Here is a 23,168-nt window from a genome sequence, read left to right as displayed (position 1 = left end):
TTCCCTTTGGGGCGATACGTGTTACTCTTAGGCGATGGACACATGACACGACTGCGAGGGTGCGAGGTTGCGACGACTGCGCCGCACGACTCCCAAGGCCCACGACGGTAGAATCTCTGCGAGTACTCTTGAAGGCTGCGATATATGCATATTCCTTACTGATAAAGCTGCGTTTTGGAAGGGACACGGAACCCGAGATTAGAGAGGACTAGCGTCGCCCCAACAAGGGCTAATTTGTATCGTGATCTATTAGATATACGTTGGCTCAGACACTGAGATGTCTAGTTTGGTCGAATGCCAGGACTCGAGATGCCCTGTGAGGCTTGGTCCCGGTATAGGCAAAATTGAGCCTGGTTTTGACTTTGCCCATAGGGAAATCATGGGAGATCTATTGACGCAGTGGTTTGAAAGGAGAAGGGGTCGTAGCGAAGGATAGAGAGAATTTATTGGGCATCGTGACCCGTGGCCAAACATTACGAAAAGAAAATTCTTTCAATGCGCGTTGACATTTTATCGGTCCGCTTAGATTTGAGTAACGGCCAAGTGGTTTATAAATAAGAGACATAGTATTCTATCAACGCGTTACATTTGATCGGTCCAATTAGACTTCAGTAATGGTCCAAGTGGTTTATAAATCAGACAAATGTGTCGATACCTCGAGACCACCGAACAATTAGTCCTTCTAACTTATAAAGGTCAGAAGGCACATATTTTTAGAGGGAAAACATTCTTTCTAGAGTGAAGATATTCTCCCTCTCTAGACAAGTAATACCTTCCCCGGAAGACCGGAACCAATTTTCTTCTTCTCCATTCTTTGAAGAGGGCCATCGCTTTCTTCCCAAGTACTACTTATCTTCCAACTCTCCTCTCTCTCTCTCTCCAAAGACAACCTTTAGTTTCTCTCTCTCTCTCTCTCTCTCTCTCTCTCTCTCCAATGAAGAATGAGAAGAACCAGGGCCAAGCAACCTCAACTACAAAAGTACCATTTATTTCCTTGATCCATCATTCCAGCCTCATCACTAATTTGATTCTCGTCGCTCTTGGTTTAACCATTGGAATCACGTGTACTTCCTACATCAATGGCTTTTTTCCCTTCAACCACGAGCTCAACAAACTCTTCTACAACATCCCGTCGCCTCTCGAGGCTCCTCCGACTCCGGACACACCAAGAATTGCCAATTACAGTCAGAGTGAAAGCTCCTTCAGTGATCATGAAATAGTGGAAGACGAAGAGTTAACGCGGAGAGCTTCAACGGTTCCTCGTATTCCCCAAGCTCCATTCCAGCTTGTCCCAAAGGTTGCCTTCTTGTTTTTGACAAGAGGGGATTTGCCCCTGGCGCCACTGTGGGAGAAGTTCTTTGAAGGGCATAAAGGGAAATACTCCATCTATGTCCATTCCAGTCCATCTTTTAACGACACAGCGCCTAGAAATTCAGTTTTCTATGGCACAAGAATCCCTAGCAAGGTAACTGCTACTCTGTTTTTTTTGTTATTTTTTTTCCTGATAATTTTGCAACTTGGCTCACACCTCTTTCCACAATTTTTTTTTATTTCATTAATTTGTTGTTGAAAATTAGTACGAGTTTCATCTATATTATTTTCTATGAGTTACGACGAGGGCATTTGAGGGCATGTAAGACACGTTTCCGACAGGTTTTCGAATGACCTGTCTCGTAAAGCAAAAAAAAAAAAGTACTCAAAAATAGTAAAAATCTTAGCGAAACAGGCTTAAATACTTCATCTAACATAAAGTACATAAAACAGGGCATAGCAAAAGTCATACATGGTAGAGATTTAGCGCCATTTGTTTAAGCGAATATGAGCATCCGAGTGGATTATATCTTGGGTTAAGCCATGATCATCCCAATATGGGTCTCATTGGGTTAGACACATCAGATGCTATTTTCTGGGAAAGGAAGAGAGGAGGTGCAGAGAGATGTTACCCCTCTGGGCCGGGAGATAGGAACAGAAAGAAGGATGGAAGGAAGAAGAAAAGAAGAGTTCGACCAATTGATGAGGTGATGGGTATTTTCGGGAATTGATAAGACTCTTGGAATTGGAATATTTCTAAATGATGCTCAAGCAGTGTGGGATATTGATAAGACTCTTGGAATTGGTTATGATGGCGATGTAAGGGAACTCATTAGTAAGATTGCTCAAATGAAGGAAATTGATGAAGAGCGATACAGAGCCATGTTGGCCGAGAAGGGATGATTAGTATTTTTCTTTTTTGAGCCGCTTTTTAGGAGGAAGGGGTGGGGTTTAGGATGTTTCCAGTTCGGCCTCTTGCCAATCCTGTATTAGGCATGTGATTCGCGGAGAGTGTGGTTTCTCCTTTGGGTTGCTTGCTCCTTGTTGTGATGCCGTCTGGTCTTGGGTTCTTTTAATCTCTGTAATTTCGATATTAATAATTGCGCGTACGTATATGTGACCATTCGCTTTACCACATATCCTACATGTCGACAACACGTAATTTCCTTAGTAATATTTCGTACTTAAATTTCCTAAACTTAACATTTCGACAAATGAATTTTGTTGTGATGTGCACCTTACCCTTTTGTATGTACTTTTTATTAACGTTGGCATCAGACAAGCACGCCATACAGGACTAAGACTTGGTCCGAATTCTATTGTCAAACCGTGTTTAATGCTTCATGCTTGAAAGTCTTCCCATTCATCCAACCAAACTAATCACTAATGTATTCAAATGAATTAGGCTATGAACAATTACCATAATACTATTTGCCCTATGGTGTGATGACAAAATCCATAATACAATAGCATTCGCCAAATTCTTGTGCTAATTCACATCGTAAAGACGGTCCGCATAAAGGAAATAGCAAATTGATTTCACCTAAAATCTATGTCATTATTCATGAATGCAGATAAGATAATAACTATTTAACTAAGCAAACATAACAAACGTGTAAAGGGAAAAAAAAAAAAAACCCTAATGCGGGAGAAAAATAACAAGCCGAAAGAAAGGACCTATAATCAAGCCCCGGATACAGAGAGTTTCTTACAACCAGGCTGCCAGCTATGAATCCTCAACATTCTTGACCAAATCCACATGAACCGTTCTAATAGATGTTTCCTTCTGAATTCTAATCCTTGAAGGTAACTCATGTGAAAGTTCTTTTGTATATGACAAAAGAAAATTCTAAAATCAGCCCAATGGGCTGACAATAGTAGGTGTGAGAATATGTATTAAAGAGTGTAAAAAATAAATAGAAAAACATATTTTCCTTGCCTTTTAGTGTGTTTATCGTCAGCCCAGTGGGCTGATAATAACAAGACCAATTGGAGATGGTCCTGGCCCCCAATAGCCCACATTTGAATTCTGACTGGCTTCTATGCAAAATTCTGGCTACACCATTGGACACGCACACTTCAATTGATCAAAATATGACTACTGGCTACACCATTGGACACGCACACTTCAATTGATCAAAATATGACTACTAGTAATTGACAATCTTCTTGTTCAATAATGCAGGAAGTACAGTGGGGAAAATTCAACATGGTCGAAGCAGAGCGCCGCCTGTTAGCAAACGCCTTGCTCGACCTCTCAAACCAGCGTTTCGTTCTCCTCTCCGAGTCTTGCATTCCCCTCTACAACTTCCTCACCGTCTACGCTTACCTCATCGGCTCCAACCAAACCTACGTGGAGGCCTACGACCTACCAGGACCCACCGGCCGCGGTCGATACAGACACCGACTAGCCCCGGTGATCGCCAAAGAGCAATGGCGGAAGGGGTCGCAGTGGTTCGAGATGGACCGCGACCTTGCCGTCGAGGTGATCTCCGACTGCACATATTTTCCGACTTTCAAGAGAGTGTGTAAATCGGTCAAATGTTATGGGGACGAGCATTACTTGCCAACATTTGTGAATATGAGATCTGGGGAGAAGAATTCGAATAGGAGTGTGACTTGGGTAGATTGGTCGAAGGGTGGAATCCATCCATTTCCCTTTGCCAGAAAACATGTGACCAATGGGTTGTGGGAGAGGATTAGGAATGGAAGCAAATGTGAGTACAATGGGAAGAGAACTAGTGTTTGTTTCTTGTTTGCAAGGAAATTCCTGCCTGGTAGTTTGCCTAGGTTATTGAGATTTCCTCCAATTACGATGAACTTGAATTTGTAAATGCGACCTGATAGCCCCATTCTTTCTAAATTTTTTTCGAGGTTTTGGTTTTTGTGTTTTTGTTCGTCGTTTCTGAACTTTTGTTAGATTCGTGTTGTTTTATTTGGGATTCCTTATTCGTCTTGGCGAGAAGAGTCTTGAAAGTAAAAAGTCATGACCAAAAGCGAAACAAGTTTGTCAAAGACGAAAAACATACAAAAATTAAAGCTGTCATTTTTGTCTATCTTGTATGAACTTTTTTCAGCTTCAGTCCTCATTTTATAATTTTCTAATTCCTCTCATTAGGACCAATGATTAATAAAAAAACATTACGATGAAAAAATCGAACAAAAAATCCCGAAAAGGAAAACATACAAAAATAAACCAAACAAAAATATAGGGAGAATGGGGGCACAAAAAGAAAGTGATCCATGAGCGTACCGATTCTTTCATTTTCTTTTCCTTCCAGTTTTATTTGCTCAGTTTTCATCTGCAACTACAAAATTTATTTGTTTATGCATGTGAATTAATATTCTTGGTAGTTTTCTTGCATTTGTATTGTAGTACTTATTAGATTAGCTAACCACCAAAGATATACTTGACTGCACAGGCACTCCACTTTCTCAACATTTCTGGCACGAATGCATTTGCAGTTCGTTTTGCTGCTCATTTCATGATAAAATCGTTTCAACAATAGTACTAATAACACATGTATCGATTTTCTGATTAGTCTAGCCGAGACGTTCATTTACTTTCCGATGGACAATTTAGCAGTTACAACACTGATACTCGAAATGGACCGAAACACAAAATCTCACTTGTCCCTCGAAATGAAGGAAGTATAAAGGGGTTGCCGTATGCTTTACTGCGTGAGTCAACCAGAATTTTGAGTTTTACTACTACTACCATTCATGGTGGCATGACAAATGAAATATATTACTTCGGAAAAAGGGAAAGTTTTCAATACACATCCCTTTAAGGTGTATACTTCTTACATACATGTTGAATAAGTACTATCGCGAAAGGGTGTCAGGGGTTCGCGAGTCTATACTTGGAAAGCTTATCCCCCACTTGGTTTAGTCACTTCCTTGGCCAACAATGGCTGCTTCTTTTAGTTCTAATGAGGTTCCCTTCGGTTGCAATAATCAATAAAATTCCTATCATTCTGACAAAAAAAAAAAACACATAAATTGCCCAAAAAAAAAAAAAAAAAAACACATAGCGAGTGTAGTTTTGCATGATGTGGTTGTGCTAGCTCTCCTGGAGGTTTGGATTGCGCAGTCGGATCCATTTAGCGGCCTGACTGTAGGGCAATTCCTCCGTTGCCAAAACAAACAAACAAACAAACACATCGCGAGTATAGTTTTGCACGGGCTTAGTTTTCTTCTGTTTTTCCTCTCCCTTTGTAATGCTTAAGGTTGTGTTTGTTAGAATAAATGCATATACAAAATAATATCGCGATCAAATTGTGATTTGATTGTAATTAGGATGATTTTATTCTATAGTTAATCAGCATGATTTTCTTTCCGTAGTTAGGCTCTCTCTTCTTGTATAAATAGAGGTCTTATTGTATGGTTTCAATAATTGAATTCAATATTTCTTCTCTCATATTTAACATGGTATCAGAGCTATAAGATCTAGGCAGTGTGGTGTTCGCTCTTGGCGGGCGGCCTAAGCCTCGTAGCCGTCTGCCGGGCACTTAGTAACTTAATCAATCTCCTCCACGCTTTCCGGTTGCTTTTGCCCACCAGAACGTCTCTTCATCACCAGCATGCCTCTTCACAACCAGCGCTCGTGGCTTTTCGATTCATGCTTCTTCGTTTTTTTTCTTTTGAAACTTAAGTTGGTAGACCTACTTGAGTTTGGCTTGGCTTGACTTGACTTGGACTTGGCGTGACGGCTCCTGGTTTCTTTTTGCTTGGATGTTCCTAGTTTCCCTTGGCTTTTTCAAACTCAAGTTGGTAAATCTACCTGAGTTTGAGGGGGATGTTAGAATAAATGCATATACAAAATAATATCGCGATCAAATCGTGATCTTGAGATTGTGATTTGATTGTAATTAGGATGATTTTATTCCAAAGTTAATCAGTACAATTTTCTTTTCATAGTTAGGCTCTCTCCTCTTGGATATATAGAGGTCTCATTGTACGGTTTTAATAATCAAATTCAATATTTCTTCTATCATATTTAACAGTGTTACTGTGTTTCGATCGATAAATTCTATATTGTCAATGCAGTAACCTTAATGAAACAAAACAATAAATATGTAACTTATGGAGATTCCTAGAACTAGAAAAAAGATAACCACTCAAGAAATCCCGCCCGCCCGAAAAACGACCTTATGAGCGCCGATACTGCACCTAATTGGCATGTACATCTATCTCGAATTGCTCCCACGAGCGATCGAACTCTTAGCTAGAGAATCTGGCGAAAGCGTCGGCGGATCACTCTTCAGCAGCACCAGCTCATCGGATAGGATTTCGACCTCCTCTGGTTTTCTCAGTTTCCAATCCTCACTCTGTATTCCCTTCAGAGTTTCCAGCACCTTTTCCATAGAAGGCCTCATATCCCTCTCACTTTGCAGGCACTGAAATGCCAACTCTGCCACCTCACTTATCATCTCCCTCGCCTTAAAGTCGGTTTCAAATCCCAGATATGGATCGATGAGCTCGTGCAACGCATGGTTCTGGATCTTGTTCACAGCCATAGTGGATAAGTTGATTTCGTGTCTATGCCTCGTGATGTCCACGGCAGGTTTCGATGATATGAGCTCAATTAGAACAACCCCAAAGCTATAAACGTCACTCTTGTTTGTGAGCTGGTAGCATTCATGATATTCGGGGTCCACGTACCCGGGAGTACCCTGTGGGGCAGTGGAGACATGGGTAACATTGGTTGGGAACAGGCGCGACAGACCAAAATCCGCTACTTTAACACAAAAGTTGTTGTCAAGGAGAATGTTGTTGGTTTTCACGTCTCTGTGAATAACGTCGGAATGGTGGAGATAAGTCAACGCGTTGGCAGTTTCAACAGCAATGCTCAATCGAGTCGTCCACGAGAGCGACCCTGGTTTGGCCCGGTCACCGTGGAGATGATCTGCGACCGTGCCATTTGGAACGTACTCGTACACGAGTAGGAGTTCGCGGCAGTGGCGCGAGGTGCACCCGTAAAGGGACACTAGGTTTTTGTGTCGGAGCCTGGCGAGGATCTCGACTTCATTCATGAATTGCTCCATCCTCTTGTAGTTGTGCTCGTACAATCTCTTGACAGCAACGTCGCGCCCGTCTTTGAGTTTACCTAGTCAAGTACATGGCACATTGGCTGTCAACAGAGAACCAAAATCTACACACACACATAACATTGTACTACACGGTACCGATAAGAGGGTGAGATTACAGTTCACGCCATAACGTAACGATGTTTCAGCCTTCCGATACCGTTGCACCCCATTACCGGTCAGACTGAAAATTACGTGTGTAACGGTGGGTTACCGTTGCGTGTCGCTCCGTTTCCGATTTATGGACAGGTTATTTAGGCAACTTAATTTTGTTTTTGGTCAAATTTTTTTAAAAATTTCACAACCACTACAACCGATTCTCATTACGTATCGTTCGACAATGCCGATACGGATATACAACGACCATTATGTTTCCATGTCTTGGTACTGTCATTTAAAATCTTGGTTGGCATACAAGTAATTTTATTCTCTTGCGTTAACGGGATGTTTTGTTTCCGGTATTACCTTGGTATACCGTGCCGAACCCTCCATCTCCCAGTTCCTTTTCAGAATCGAAATTGCCCGTGGCTTTTTCGAGTTCACTGTACTTAAAAATATGGACTCCGTAGATAGCGCCGGCCTGCTCAGGATCCGTCGCTGAAGAGGGAAAAAAAGAAATGCTTCGAGGGATCCAAGACGGAGTACCATAACGTTTCTTGTTCCGGTGTTGATGCAGAAAGAAAAGAACACACATGATGAGGAGAGTACCCCCTGACGCTCCAAATCCTACATGAAAAACATTGTGAGACTGCTGTGTTCGGCATTGTTTGGCCTAAGAGAAACCGGAAAAAAATTTAACCGTCTTACCTATAGCAAGCTTCCGTCCAATGTTCCATTCATCCCCTGTAACAACAGTCGTCGAAACAGACTAAGGACTGTCGGTGAGTTTTCGGTAGGAAAATTCAGTTGTTAATTCATAAAAATCAGTCAAAATGTGATGCCTTCAGAGATGAATTATGGGGGGATATAAAAAAATAACACTCGCAATATGCACATTCCACAAAGTCAAATTTGTAAAATCAGACTCATCTCAAGAATGGTCAACAATCGCAATACATCCCATCAAAGATTGAATGTGATGAGACGGTGAGTAAGAACTATCCAAGTGTATTCCATAAAACTGGGGAGAATTTGGTTACTGCCTTGATCGTCGGAGGACATTCCCAGTCGACTTCCAAACGATTTTTTCTTTCACAGGTCGAAAGTTAAGGATCAAGGCTTTCATCTTCTGAGTGTGAATTTGAAGAAAAGCCTCATACAAAACAGAGTCCTAAACCCGGTCTCTCCACAAATTGCCGTATAAAGAATTATCATTCTAACGTAATTTCCACTGTAATGCTCCAAACACAAAGAAGAGTTGATCTTGTTTTCTTCGATTACGCTCCCAAATGAATTATATTTCTTACTTCAGTAGTTTTTACTATTTTGACCGCACTATAAAACCCATAATTTGTGCTAAACCACTTCAAAGCTTCAAGCGTACATAATCTAACTTACATTTCTAGTTCCGATACCACAAATTAAAATTCCTAGTTCTGCCCCTGGGTTGCAAGAACTGTCGAGACGTTGTCTAGGAATAGCGCGGAAAACAAAATTGCAGCCCATCCGAAACTGGATGTTGTCAATGGGAAATGCAGGGGACAAAGTTGACAATTTTGAAGCTGACGTTGAAATGAAGAGAGGCATATTCCTTGCATTTTCTTAGATGGAAAATTGACTTGTTCAAATAAGGATAGAGAGGATAGTCATAAGATGCCTGCATGTACACACCTGATGGGATTACCCCTGGAATTCAAAGTTCAGAAGATTGGATGATCTGAATTTTTGAAGATTAGATGACGTGAACTTTCGAAGAACGGATTATCCAGAATTTTGACTTCCCTTGTGGTCAAGAAAAAGAATTAACTAATGTAGCCAAAACTTCATTGGAAATTGATGATAGTCCTCTTTTCTTTACAACAAATTTTTTCAAAATAGCGGAAGATGGAGTAGTAAAATAGTTGCAGGAACGACTTTAATGAATGAGAAAAAGTTGTGTCCGGGCTACCCGGTAACTAACCAAGTTGTCTGGTAATCCAGAGCAGCCAAGTCAGCCACTTTCAGAAAATGCAGCTGTATCACCTAGCTGCGTGATAAAGTTGAACACGCATCTGAAGCATTAATGCAGTTACATAGTACATCTGCAATTTTCTGAGAATTGCTGATGCTGCTCCCTATTGCATTACCGGACAGCGATGGATTACCTTACTGGATTAATTTTTTATTTTTTTTACCTCTAATAGAACATGCTTTTAATTCTATATGATCAGTTTTTCACTATACACGCGAAAACTTCATAACGAAGAACAAGCCAATAATGGCACTATATATAGACATTCAAAAAGACCCAAGTTGTGTCTGTTATTTTTCAATCTCATTCGAACTATTGCTTTGTTTATAGTACGATCGATCAAGTGTGGTGTAGCAGTACGGGGAGTATCACGAACACGAAAAAAGCATAGCGAAGCCCCTAACACTCAATCATATATTACATAGCCTATGACCTGAAATAAGCGGATGAGAAAGTAAAGGGGCTGCATACCAGGGATTTGACAGGTCACGGGATCAGTACGATCGCGGCAATAGCAAGCAAACTCGGTCAAATTCGATCCACAAATCCCACCTGAACCCTCACACCTCGCACAGGCGGTTTCATGGGCATCATACACCACCTCAAACCCTATGCGCAACCCCTCTTCAAGCGTCAATGATTTTTCCAAAATTTTGCCCACGGTCACCCGAAGAACTTGGACTTCAACACTCTGGTTACACGATATCGTGGCGTACAGAGTATTCTCAAGCTCACCAAAAAGCGTCGCGTCTGCGTAGAACCCATGGCTCTCTACACCACCTATTTCGCACGTAAAATTCTCCGGAATGGTTCTCCCATCTCCTGACGTGCAATTGTAGAATAAAAGGAGGTCCCGGTTAATTGGCCCATCAGTGAACAAGTTGTCGTCCAGCGTGATATTTTGCAAGTCCCGAGTACAATGACTTTCCCAGAGGTCTGAGCTGGCAAGAGTAATCGTACGATAGGATTGATCGATTTTTTGCACGCGAAAGGCCCGGTGGTTGATTTCGATAGTTGGGTACTCGTTGTTGTGGCACGTCAATTTGAACGATGGGTGGCCGCAGGATTGGGGGAGATCGCCTCCCCAAAAAGGGTAGCCAACGTTTCGGATGGTTAGGCCGCAACTGAAGTTGCGAATGCAGGTGTAGTATGGCTCCTCCTCTAGGCCGTAACACAGTGAAAACACGACCGAGACGAGGATTAGTAATATCGTGGTGGTGGTGGCTGCCGCGGCGGCGGCGATGGAGGATGGGGAATGCATGTCTAGAGATGGGGAGGTTGGGGGTGGGGGAGGTATGGTTTGGTTAATATGGCAAGGATTGGATTGGTGGAAATAGGAATGATTGTCAAAAGGGGGAATTCAGGGATGGTTGCCCAAATTTCTCCAGAAAAATAGAATCAGGAAAGTGATAGGAAGTTGGGAACGAGACTGAGGGGGGTTCCGGTTTCTTAAAAAAAGAGCTTTTAGAAAAGGATGGAAATTGCAGGTTCAAAAATCACGTATTTACGCAAATAATTTTTTTACTAATATGTATGTTGTTTAATAGATCTTATTGAGATCTTTTAAATGGTGTAAAAAAAATTAAAAAATTATTTTTTATTTTAATTATATTTAAATTTGAAATTACATTCTTGAAAGCGGAACGGGAGAGTCTTGGAAATTGTTGATGTAAGATAACGCAAAGTCGTAAGCAGTTTGTTTTTGACAGAGAAAGGTAAGGCTGCTAATGCTTAGACGACCATTTCACTCGTCTGGGGATATTTTTGGGTTGAATTTCTCTTGTGTGACAGACGTAAGAAATTGACACCTATGTCCAGTGCAAGGATAGGATAGGAGTTTTAGGGCGGCGACCGCCACGACAAAAATTTTAAAAAATATAATTATTATAGGTAAAAAAAAAATTATGCCCGACTTATATAGTTTTGCCACCACTAAATTTTTTTAGTATATATTTCGCCACTGCTAGGATAAAATCGTGGTTCCATCCTTGGTCCATGGGCGGATATATGGGGGTGCACCGTGCCGGAGATCCCGGGCTCTTGCACAACTCTAAATATTTTCACTAATTATATTACTGTAGTAGTTAATTTATGAGGTTAATTTGAATCGGCTTTTTATAGAATCGGATTTTGCAAGTCTCCTGAGTGAAAAGAGTTGATAAAGTTCCTATATATGTGTAGAAAATAAAACTCCTAAAATTTCATATTATCAACCATTTTTTTGTGCTATATGTACCGACAATGGAGGAGGGAAATCGTACCGCCGGCCGCCGGCGGGCCGTCTCCGGCCACCGGACGGCCGATCCGAGCCGTCCAAAAATTCTAAAAAAATAACCGATGGGGCTCTCGCGGGAATCAACGGCATCCGAGGTGTGTAGGGTGCTTGATCCGATCACCCCTTTTTCGTGTATATACACGTATATATATATATATATATATATATACACACCAATAAAGGGTGCTCGGATCAAGCATCTTACATACCTTGGATGCCGTTGATTCCCAAGTTGGCCCCATCGGTTTTTTTTTTAGAATTTTTGAACCGCTCGGTTCGGCCGTCCGGTGGCCAGAGACGGCCCGCCGGCGGCCGTCGATATGATTTCCCTCCCCCATGGTCGGTACTCATAGCTTTTCTGTTTTTGGTCGTAGGTACAATATTAAATGACACTTGCGTAAATACACACAATCTCATCTCCTTTTCAAAACTATCTAGTAGTAGTATATATATTATGAACTATATATCGAGCCGGTTCCGAGTACACCAAAAAAAATACCTCATAGTTTTCGATCAAATTTTGATGATCCGAGCCGCTCAATGTGATAAGAACGTGATTTTAAGGGTACCCGCGAGAAATCAGCAAAAAAAATGACCGGAAAGGGCTTGATCCGAACAGTTTCGAATAGTTTTTTATTGAACGGTTTAAATAAAAACTGCTCAAATCAAGCCTTTTGCATTCTTTTTTTTTTTGCTAATTTCTCTCAGGCACCCTTAACATCACATTCTGCACATATTGAACGGTTCGGAAACGAATCTTGCTCCTGCCACTGCTTGTGTCAATTGAGATACGAAGAGCTGACATCAACTAGAGAGTAGAGAGTGAGTTCCAAAGAGTGTTATTTATTTTATATGGTGTATGAAAATATTAGTATTTTGCTCCGTGGGGAGGACATTTATGCCAAATCACATTGATCTTTGATGTCTATGTTGTGTGTCTGTGATCCCCAACAATTGGTATCAGAATTCGAGTCGAGTAAAGGGTCATCAGAAAACATCGTAAACATAACGGTCATATTCTTTCAATTTTTTTTTTTGAAATCTTTCTTGACGATACAGTTAGATTCGCCTCGTCGAGAAAATCTAGAAAAGGTATTACACACACTTCAATACGAAGTGAGGGTGAGCGGCACCTTCCGATCAAATTTGAAAATTATTTGAATCTTTCTTGACGATACAGTTAGATTCACCTCGTCGAGAAAATCTAGAAAATGTATTACACACACTTCAATACGATGTGAGGGTGAACGGCACCTTCCGATCAAATTTGAAAATTATTTGGACCAAGCTAGAAGTTAGATCCACGCATATATCACTATATTACCGAGTACTTCACACGTGCGCAGGAAGTTGGAGACGCTGACATGTTGTCCAGTGAGTGCCATGTCAGTAAGACATCATATATTGCCCGATCCACGCCACCCACCCCCTCAACAATGTGGCTCCACATGAGTGCCATGCCAGCAAAGTCTTTTGTGAGCAGTATAACAGAACATTTGAGATTGACGGAAGCGAAATATATATTCTCTAGTGCAAAAGAATATTTTATAACGCGTTTTTCACGATTTTCAACGTCGTTTAGATACTACTCCCTCCGTCACACTTTATCGTTTAGATTATCTCAATTTATAATATTTTATATATTCAATATGGATCTTGTTTGATAGATCTCAATTAATTCTTTTAAATAAAGTTTTTGAAATTATAAAAATTATTATAGATTGTGAGATATAGACAATTTTTTGTGAGTTGCCAAAAACGAAACAAGCACAATAAAGTGGAATGGAGGAAGTATCATTTTGGCATGTGAATATGTTACCTCATACCCTATGTTTCCACATTCAATTCCAAAAGTGCTTGTTCGCTGTTTTATACCCGGGGAGGCTATATTCTGAAATTTTGAATCAACTGCTAGCCCCAATAGTCGATCACTGTTTTTGTATTTCTTGCTAAGCTAGAAGGCAAGGTCAACCTCCATGATCGTGCTTATAGCTAACCTACTATGCAATTCGGGAGCCGAGGATGGAGGATATGTTGTATCGCAAGGATTTCTTTGACACTTTGAATCTCAAATTAAGGAGTCAAAACAAATAGGAACGAAAGCGGATAATGGGAATAAATTTAATAGAAAACAATTGGGTTGATCCCGCAATATATTGAACACGCAGTTCGTCATCCCATAGCCCAAGAAACTGACATCTACACTCTATGGACTGAGATGTAGGCAACGAGTTAATAAAAAAACATTGCGAAAAAGGTGAATTCAAGAATGATAATTTAATCGCTGGAAATACGAATGAGTTGTGAATCACCTGTCTAGTGTTGATTAGAAATTCAACCGCGAGACACAAGCCTCCTATATCTACTTGTTCCTTGCAAGAAGACTTGGAGATCGACCTTAGTGGCCCCCTATTTCTCACTACGAAGGTACTGTTTTCTTCCAAAAACGGCGTATATACCACCCGATATGGAATAATATTGTTAATTAACAGCGATGTTCTACAGTGTACATCTAAGCACACTTGGAGCCGAAAAACTTGGCTAGTTAATAGTGGGCTACGTATAGGTTTGCCATTTTGAGAGAGAAACTACTTTCAAATGGGAGGGGTATTTCAGTGCCGAGCGGGTATATCCCACGTGGTATACGTTCGGCCCATCTTAGCCGTCCAATACACTTTTGGACGGCTCGAATTGAAACCCTCTCTCTCCTTTCATCCCAACATTTTCTCTCTCCTTTTTTTCTCTTCAAATCTGAGCCGTTCAAACACGCAATGAACGGCTCGGATGCGCGAGTGGTACTCACTCGGCACTGAATTTTTTTTTCTTCAAATGGACTTTGAGGGCTGAAGCCAGGCTGGGCCCAACGGCTATGGCTTGCAGCACTTCGTTTTATTTTCAAAGACCAAAAGTCCTCAAGGATAAGTGACTATGCTGTTGTTTTTCAAGAGAGTGGGACCCATATTTTTCTTCTTCTTCTAATACTAACATTGTTAGTGGTAAGAGCATCTTCGATCTATCTCTAAAATTCAAAAAACCGAGCATGGATCTAACGTATTAAATTTTTAAATATAATTTATTTCAGCTTTTCTTCACTTTTTATTCTTTTTGGAAGAATTTAAGAGGGACTTATCGTTTTTTTTAGAGATTTGATCTCCAAACTTACTTATGGATATCTGAACAACGGAGACCATCAAACCACACTCACTTTCAATGTAGAGACCAAATTCCAAAACCAACAATAAGTCTTTCACATATTGGATGGTGTTTTGATTGCTAATTAGGCTATTCACTGTTGGAAAAATTCTGCTCAAGGAGGTCTAATTCTTAAATTAGATTTTGAGAAAGCATATGACCGTGTGAATTGGGATTTTCTTTTGGATATGCTTAAGAAGGTAGGTTTTGGGGAGCGGTGGTGTGGGTGGATTAAAGAATGTTGTTTCACAGTTTCTATGGCTGTCTTGATTAATGGATCAGCTACAAGGGAGTTCCAAACCCAGAAAGGATAGAGACAGGGGGATCCCTTATCACCCTTTTTGTTAAACATAGTAGCTGAAGCACTCAATATCATGCTGGAAAGAGCTTGTGCGAAAAATATCATTAAAGGCGTAAAGTTGGGGACAATGGAGTAACTATTTCCCACCTGCAGTTTGCCGATGATACGATCCTTTTTTACAACAACATTCTGGAGGAAATGGGGAACATTAAACGAATTCTTAGGTGCTTTCAATTAATGTCTGGCCTAAAGATCAACTACTCTAAGAGCTCCATTTGTGGTATAAATGTTCAACAGGAGGATATTGAAGCGCTTGCACATGTGATGGGTTGTAGAGTGGAGTCTTTGCCCATTAAATACCTTGGGCTTCCGTTAGGTGCTAATCCAAGGAGGGTCAAAACGTGGGAGCCTGTTCTTGAACGGACTCAAAAGAGGCTAAGCATTTGGAGATCGAGAACCATCTCTACCAGGGGAAGACTTACGCTTATCGACCATAATTCTAGCACTCTGCCGATTTACTACATGTCCCTATTCAAAATGCCAATGGCAGTTGCAAAGTCGCTGGAGAAATTACAAAGACAATTTTTTTGGGGCGATACACCGGACAAAAAGAAAATGCACATGGTGAATTGGGAGAAGATTACTTTGAGAAAGGAAAATGGGGGCTTAGGGATCAAGACATTGATACAACAAAATTTGGCTCATCTTGCTAAGTGGTGGTGGAGATTTGGCAGTGATAGAAACTCTTTGTGGGTAAAAGTTATTCGTGGGAAATATAATCTGGACCGGAGGAGCTGGCTTCCATATACACAGGGCTCGGGTTCGATTTCTAATGTATGGAAGGACATATGCTCAGTGGGAAATATTGATTCGGCCCTGGGATTTTCTCTCCGAGAGGGCTTCAAGGTGCAAGTAAACTCAGGGCATGATACTCTATTTTGGGAACATAGCTGGCTGGGTTCTACTACGCTTAGAGAGGAATTTCCAAGACTATATCACTGGTCCATGCAACAGGATGTGGTTCTGAGCAATATTTGTGAAGGAAGGGGTAGTGGAGATTGGAATTTGCAGTTTAGAGGAACGCTTCGTGTCCGGGAGAATCAACAGTACGAGGACTTAAAACAAAGACTGAATGGTGTTACATTGGATCCCTCAAAACTAGACTCGCTTCAGTGGATATGGTCAGCAGATAAAACCTTCTCGGTGAAATCGATTTATAGGCAGTGGGAATCCCTTACACAGTCTCCAAACACTCTTCTGGGTTTGATGTGGAGGAACTTGAGCCCCCCTAAAGTGGAAATTTTTTCATGGATGGCCACTCCAGATAGAGTTGCAACTCTGTCGGTACTTGTCGATAGGAATGTAATTTCTGAGATTCACTTGGCAGTGTGCCCATTCTGTGCTCTTCATGTGGAAACCCCTCAACATCTTCTCCTACACTGTCGTTTTGCGTGGGTAGTATGGTCAGGAATTCTGGAATGGTGGAACCTACAGTGGGCATGCCCATCCGAAATAGCAGAGTTGGCGCTTTGGTGGTTTGGGAATAGGTTTCGCAACTTGGAGAAAGCTACATGGGAAGTTTGTTTTTATGCAACTCTTTGGTCCTTCTGGTTAACAAGGAATGATTATATCTTCAACGGAGCAACAACCCAGGCTTCGGAAGTGGTGGAGTTAGTCAAAACTAGAGTAGCCATGTGGATGAAGGCTAAGTTTGACATCAAGATTTACACAGTGGAGGATTTTAAAGGTTATTTGGATGGGATACGAAAAGTGAAGGTGTAGAGTAAGTATTTGAGGGTGTTTTATCCAACTTTGGTTGGATAGATCTTTGTACTTTTGGTTTCCTCGTCGATGTACCCTTTCGAGTTTAATAAAAAGTTCCATTTGCCGAGCAAAAAAAAACAATAAGTCTTTCACAGATTTTCAAAAAGTACAAAAAAAATTACAATTTTTTTTTTCTCAATATGTTACATCCATTCTTCATTTTAAAATTTTGGAGAGATGATCCAACACATAGTCAATCGGGAATGCTGTTGGAGTTAACAACACATTTAAGAAAACCATCCTTGAGAAATCAGTTGTACTGTCGTTACTCTAGCCACTTGGCCACTTGGATGCGATAAAGTGATCAATAGAGATGCTGAAACGCAGGGGTGTTACAGACTTTTTCTTTTTTGTCATTAATCAAATTTTTTTCGTATTTATTAATTTTACGCTATAATTTTATACATTATTGATTCGTTTCGACAAGAGGTATTGGAAAAGTAAAAATTTTGATTTTTACACAACTACTTTTTAAAACAACAAATTTAATTTTTCGATTCTTCGCGTCGAGACGAACCCACTAATACATACTTCCTCCATCCCTATTTAAATGACCACTATTCCATTTTGGGTTGTCCCAAAATAAGCGTCCACTTTGAAAAGTTAATTAGAAAAGTTGAGGATAATTTTGGAAAGTAGAGGTAAAAGTTAATGTGTGAAGTATAAAGTGAAGGATAATTTTGGAAAGTGGAGGTAAAAGTTAATGTGTAAAATATAAAGTGGAAGATAATTTTGGAAAGTAAAGATAAAAGTTAATGTGTAAAGTGAAAAATGAAGGTTAATTTTGGAAAGTAGAGGTAAAAGTTAATGTGTAAAGTATAAAGTGAAGGATAATTTTGAAAACTGAAGGTAAAAGTTAATGTGGAAAGTATAAAGTGGAGAGCAAAATTGATGAAAAAAGTATAGAGTAAAGGTAAAAGTTATTTTCCTAAAATTGCGTGTTTTTTAAACTGGGATATTTAAAATGAAACGTAAGGAGTATTAAAGTTTAAATCAAAATTAACAAATGCGAAAAAAATTAAATAAATACAAAACAAAAAATTTGTAATCGATAACTTATACTCTCTCCGTTCCCTATTGAGATCGAGTCCACCATGAAAAGTCGTACAAATTTTCAAATAAGAAAATCAATTACTTCTGTTTATAATTTTTAAATTTTTTTTCCACTAAATTAAAGTACTAATTGAGATCTTTAATACGGTGCAAAAAAATTTGAAAAATTATGTATGAAAGTAGTTAATTTTTTGATTTGAAAAAGGTAAGAAAAAAATGGTGAAACTGTCATTGTGGATCGGAGGTAGTAGATCAATGGCAACACCACTCCGGGTCTGTTGCTTTTCCACTTGCCACTTGGATACGACGATCAGGACAAAGGGTAGCTCTCACTACATTGGGTAACTATATGGACTATTAAAACAGCTCAAACGATTAGTCCGGATGGTTGGTGAATTTAATTTCCACAAATTGATCAGGGTTGGGATAGGTCGTAAGAAAAAAAATTCTTGTTCGTTTTTTGGGGTTAGGTCGCAAGAAAAAAATTTCTTGTTAATTCCCTACTCCCAACATGAATGACCGGACCAAGAAGGTGATCTAGTTGAGATTTGTGTCAGTTGTTCTGGGCACCCCAAAATCGTTGGAAAAAAAAAGAGAGGAAAAATTACTTCCTCGTTCAAATGTGGGGCCTACGTGACGGGACCAAGTTTTGACAATTATCACCTGATCCCAATTAGACATGAAATTCTGATTAAACTACGAAAAGAATTCAGAATGACCGGATTCAAACGCCAAACACCACCGATGGGGTGGCCTGGATGGCAGGGTACGCCACCACACCCCCTAGCGGAGGCTCGGGTTCGAGTCTCTCCAATGATAGGGGTAGTGTTTATTGTCATGTTCTCTCCTAAGGGAGTTTCTATACTAGTCGCTCCCTCTCATTTTTTTAGCTTAGCTACAAAAAAACGCTAAACAGCGTAAACCTAATCACCCCACTATAACCACAATCCTTTTAAATTCAAAATCGAAAATACTCCAAAAACAAACATACCTTTGCACGTAGCGTTAGTGCGTGGGGATCCATCGGAGCAAAAGCACAAGTAGTCATCGTTCACTGTATTGTGCCCACACCGCCCTCCCGACGCTTCGCACGCGCCGCACGCCACCGCCTGCCGCCAATCGAGCACAAACCCGTCCTTCATGGCCCCGTCAAACCCCATTGTCTCGTCGATCTCGGAGTCTGTCACCGTCACTACCACCTTCTCCTCACAAAAATCGTACCAATTACGAAACTTTGCTGGCTCGGTCTCACACACGAAAACATAGGACTCATTTTCACCGGACGATAAGCACCCTATGGGAACAGCCTTGATTTCCACGCCGCTGCAATTATAGTAAAAACTAAGGTTCAGGTCTAGGCTGCTGTATGACAGGGGCAACGTTTGGAGTGTAACGTTTTGACGCGCCCGGGGGCATGTTTGGCTGGAGACTTCTACGTCAACAAGGGTGAGGGTATAATCGGCATAACTTATGTTTTTCACGTAGAAGGATTCCCCTTGGAGGTTAAGTATAGTTTCTGGATAGGAGCAAGTGAGATTAAAGCCAGGGTAACCACAGTACTGATAGGCGGTTGCGTCGCTTTGTAGCCAAAAAGGGTAGTCGATTTTCACGCCGCACTTGTGGGAGGGACAGTTTGAGGCGAGCGCGTTGCCGTGGGAGGTCTTGGAGAAGAAGAAGAGGGAGGAGATAGGGAGGAGGAGGAAGAAGGTGAGAGGTTCAGGCATGGTGGAAAAATGTTGGGTTTGAATATTTCATCAAACGTTAGACTCTGACGGGTGAGCTAAACAATATATGGTCTTTGCTTTGCGTGATTACAAAATTGTCCCTCCCTAAATTTTAGGCTTTAGGACTTCGTGAGGATAATTTAATTTCAAAAATGATAGAGGTACAGAAAATTGGGGACCGAATCCGGACCGACGGCCGCCGGCGAGCCATCTCCGGCCACCGGACGGCCGATCCGAGCCGTCCAAAAATTCTAATTATACATATACACACGAAAAGGGGTGCTCCGATCAAGCACCCTACACACCTCGGATGACGTTGATTCCCGCGTGGGGCCCCTCAGTTTTTTTTTTTAGAATTTTTGGACGGCTCGGATCGGCCGTCCGGTGGCCGGAGATGGCTCGCCGGCGGCCGTCGGTCCGGATTCGGTCCCCAATTTTCTGTACCTGTAGCAGCACTCATTTAATTTGGTGCATAGGCAATGAAAAGTTGTTCACTAGGACATCTTGAGTTATCAAACAAAATTGTGTGCACTTGGCATTATTCTTTATGACTGATGCAATTGGTCGTAGGGTACATTGATTTTTCACTCTATTTTATATTATGGTGGGACGAACTGTAAAACCGGTTTGGTCCCGATTTTAAAAAATTAACAATCGTGTTCAATAGTTTGGTCTACGGATATATGTCAACGATTTTTGTTCCAATTCGATCCGAACAATCTATAAATAAATAAATATCTATAGGTATTAGAGTACATTTTTAACTTAGACGCACCAAATAAACATAGGCTAAGCCACAATCAATAAGTTATCTAATGTAATACACAAGTCCACCACCCTATTCCTACATTATAATTGAATTTAGATACACCAAATTATCGTACGTTAAGTCATAGTCAATTAATTTTCTAATCAAATACTCCATTCCGCCGCCCTATCCTTCGCTGTCGTGAATATCTTTCTTGCCCAGCCAACTATAAGCATTCTTTGCTAGACATTATCTTCTCCTTCAATAGTTCTTTCATTGCTATATTGTATGTATACAAATCAAATTGGTTTCAATATAAGCTTTGGTTTAATTTATCTGCTCAATTTTAAGTACTTACATAGTTTATGAAGATGATATCTCAGTTTCAAGCGAATCGTGATTCAAAATCAAAACCAAACCACATTTTAATGGTTTCAATTGGTTTGGTTAATTCTATGAGTTTTATGGATTGTTTATTTCTCCAAATTGGTAATACGTAGGGATTGGTTTGACTTTTGATTTATTTTAAAACCGAACCAATCCGATTCATACTCACCCATAATTTTATACACCTACATTCTTAGTTTCTTATTCATATAAATTTATGACTTTGTTTCCCGTTACACACATAGAAAGCATTTCCTATATAATTACCAAAGTAAAGAATAAAAAAAAGAGAGTGGCAATTCTAAAAATATGGAGAGGATAATAATTCAATTAGAAAAATCTTGGGGAACAAGGGTATTACATTATGGGTGTGAACTTGTCCCAATGAGTGTTTTCTTGATTGGCATTTTGTCTCGTGTATATAAGCACATGATTATTCTTAGATTTAGGAATATTGTTCTTAGATTTAAGAATATGATGCTGTCAACCTTGATTTTTTTAGTTTTTGTAATAATTTCAAAGATTATAAATTTTTTTTTTTGCCATTCAAAAAAAAAAAAGGTAGTACAACACCTTTGATCCATTTGGACAAAGGCCTCTTAGTGATGGACCCAGAGATGCCCTACTGAGCAAGTGTAGAGCGGCCAATTTGACCGTTCATCTTGACACAGACGGCTTGAATCGAATTTGAAGTTAGAAAACCTAGACATTCTTTGAATAAAATGTGGGGCCACTCATGAAAGAACGAGTCATTGACTGAGAGTAGCTGGCTACCAAACAAAGTTGGACTGTTAAGTTAAAGTCACAGTCAATAAGTTAGATGCACCCCAAATAAACATTGACTAAGCCACAGTCAATAGTTATCTAATTTAATACTCAAGTCCACCACCCTATTCCTACATATAATTTAATTTAGCTACACCAAATTATTATACGTTAAGCTACAGTCAATTAATTTTCTAATCAAATACTCCATTCCACTGCCCTATTTTTCACTGTCGAGACTAATTATTCTGATTATATAAAAAGCTAACGTAATAAACTTAAATTGCATCAATCTCTTCTTGCCCCGCCAACGATAAGCACTCTTTGCTAGACATTTATCTTCTCTTTCAATAGTTCTTTCATTGCTATATTGTATGTATACAAATCGAATTGGTTTCAATATAAGCTTGGGTTTAATTTATCTCCTCAATTTTAAGTATTTACATAGTTTACGAAGATGATATCTTAGTTTCAAGCGAATTGTGATTCAAAATCGAAACCGAACCACATTTTAATGGTTTGGATTGGTTTGGTTAATTCTATGAGTTTTTATAGATTGTTTGTAAGTTTCTCCAAATTGGTAATCCGTAGGGATTGATTGGTTTGATTTTTGATTTACTTTAAAACCGAACCAATCCGATTCATACTCATCCCTAATTTTATACACCTACATTCTTAGTTTCTTATATATTCATATAAATTTATGACTTTGTTTCCTGTTACACACATAGAAAGGATTTCCTATATAATTACCAAAGTAATTAAAGAATAAAAAAAAGAGTGACAATTCTAAAAATATGGAGAGAATAATAATTCAATTAGAAAAATCTTAGGAGAGAATAATAATTCAATTAGAAAAATGTTGGGAAACAAGGGTATTATAACAAAGGCCTCTTAGCGATGGACCCAGGGATGCCCTATCTAGCAGGTGCAGAGCTGTTGATCCGGCCGTTCATCTAGGTACAGATAATTTTCAGGTTGTGATAATTATCATAATGTTATAATCTGCAGGTTGTGATAATTTTCATAAAAATACAAAGGGCACACTACAACAAAAAACACTATTGTCTACTAAATTTACTGGGTAAAACTAAGTTTTTTGCCCCAAGAAAATCCTTTAACTAACAACTAATTTTGATTGGCAAAGATCTGATGTCATAGTTTTAAAATTTTTTAAATAATGTTTATATATGTATTTTTATATATTTTAATATCATATTAATTGTATTTCAAAAAATTCAGCAAATTTTTAGGAAAAAAAAAGTTTTCTCACTTTAGGAAGTAAGTATAAATATTTTTGTTTTCCTTATATGATAGAAGTTCTTGGCTAGCTTATTAGTGGTAAGGGTTTAGGAAATCAATCAAGAGTGTGTAGTTCGAAACTTGGCA

The 23,168-nt window shown here is 39.7% G+C and overlaps 2 protein-coding genes across 3 annotated transcripts; one reads left to right on the top strand and one right to left on the bottom strand.

Annotated features, from left to right (window-relative positions):
- The first annotated feature begins 699 nt into the window (after nucleotides 1-699).
- Nucleotides 700-4,196, top strand: LOC131310616 (glycosyltransferase BC10-like). Its single transcript, XM_058337740.1, has 2 exons — nucleotides 700-1,465; nucleotides 3,497-4,196. The coding sequence occupies exons 1-2, from the start codon at nucleotides 935-937 to the stop codon at nucleotides 4,142-4,144; spliced, it is 1,179 nt and encodes a 392-aa protein (XP_058193723.1). The 5' UTR covers nucleotides 700-934; the 3' UTR covers nucleotides 4,145-4,196.
- Nucleotides 4,197-6,269: 2,073 nt separating this feature from the next.
- Nucleotides 6,270-19,901, bottom strand: LOC131310613 (LEAF RUST 10 DISEASE-RESISTANCE LOCUS RECEPTOR-LIKE PROTEIN KINASE-like 1.2). Of its 2 annotated transcripts, none has more exons than XM_058337733.1 (4): nucleotides 19,147-19,901; nucleotides 8,208-8,243; nucleotides 7,866-8,126; nucleotides 6,270-7,420 (listed from the first exon to the last, which is right to left on the bottom strand). In XM_058337733.1, the coding sequence occupies exons 1-4, from the start codon at nucleotides 19,877-19,879 to the stop codon at nucleotides 6,501-6,503; spliced, it is 1,950 nt and encodes a 649-aa protein (XP_058193716.1). In that variant the 5' UTR covers nucleotides 19,880-19,901; the 3' UTR covers nucleotides 6,270-6,500. The 2 variants fall into 2 exon arrangements, with proteins under 2 accessions (XP_058193716.1, XP_058193715.1); XM_058337732.1 differs by lacking the exon at nucleotides 19,147-19,901 and adding an exon at nucleotides 9,982-10,935.
- Between the last annotated feature and the right edge of the window lie 3,267 nt (nucleotides 19,902-23,168).

The sequence above is a fragment of the Rhododendron vialii genome, chromosome 12a, assembly GCF_030253575.1.
Source record: "Rhododendron vialii isolate Sample 1 chromosome 12a, ASM3025357v1".
In the NCBI taxonomy this organism is placed as follows: domain Eukaryota; kingdom Viridiplantae; phylum Streptophyta; class Magnoliopsida; order Ericales; family Ericaceae; genus Rhododendron; species Rhododendron vialii.
Note: the sequence above shows the minus strand (reverse complement) of the source record. Positions and strands in the feature narration are given on the sequence as shown.

Bases quoted from the DNA above. Each gene is read 5' to 3' on its own strand.
- LOC131310613 (XM_058337732.1), bottom strand. From the start codon at position 10,771: ATGCATTCCCCATCCTCCATCGCCGCCGCCGCGGCAGCCACCACCACC. The intron at 8,244-9,981 runs GTATGCAGCCCC...CTGTTGTTACAG, and splicing joins CGTGACCTGTCAAATCCCTG to GGGATGAATGGAACATTGGA. The intron at 7,421-7,865 runs GTAATACCGGAA...GTACTTGACTAG, and splicing joins GTTCGGCACGGTATACCAAG to GTAAACTCAAAGACGGGCGC.
- LOC131310616 (XM_058337740.1), top strand. From the start codon at position 935: ATGAAGAATGAGAAGAACCAGGGCCAAGCAACCTCAACTACAAAAGTA. The intron at 1,466-3,496 runs GTAACTGCTACT...TCAATAATGCAG, and splicing joins GCACAAGAATCCCTAGCAAG to GAAGTACAGTGGGGAAAATT.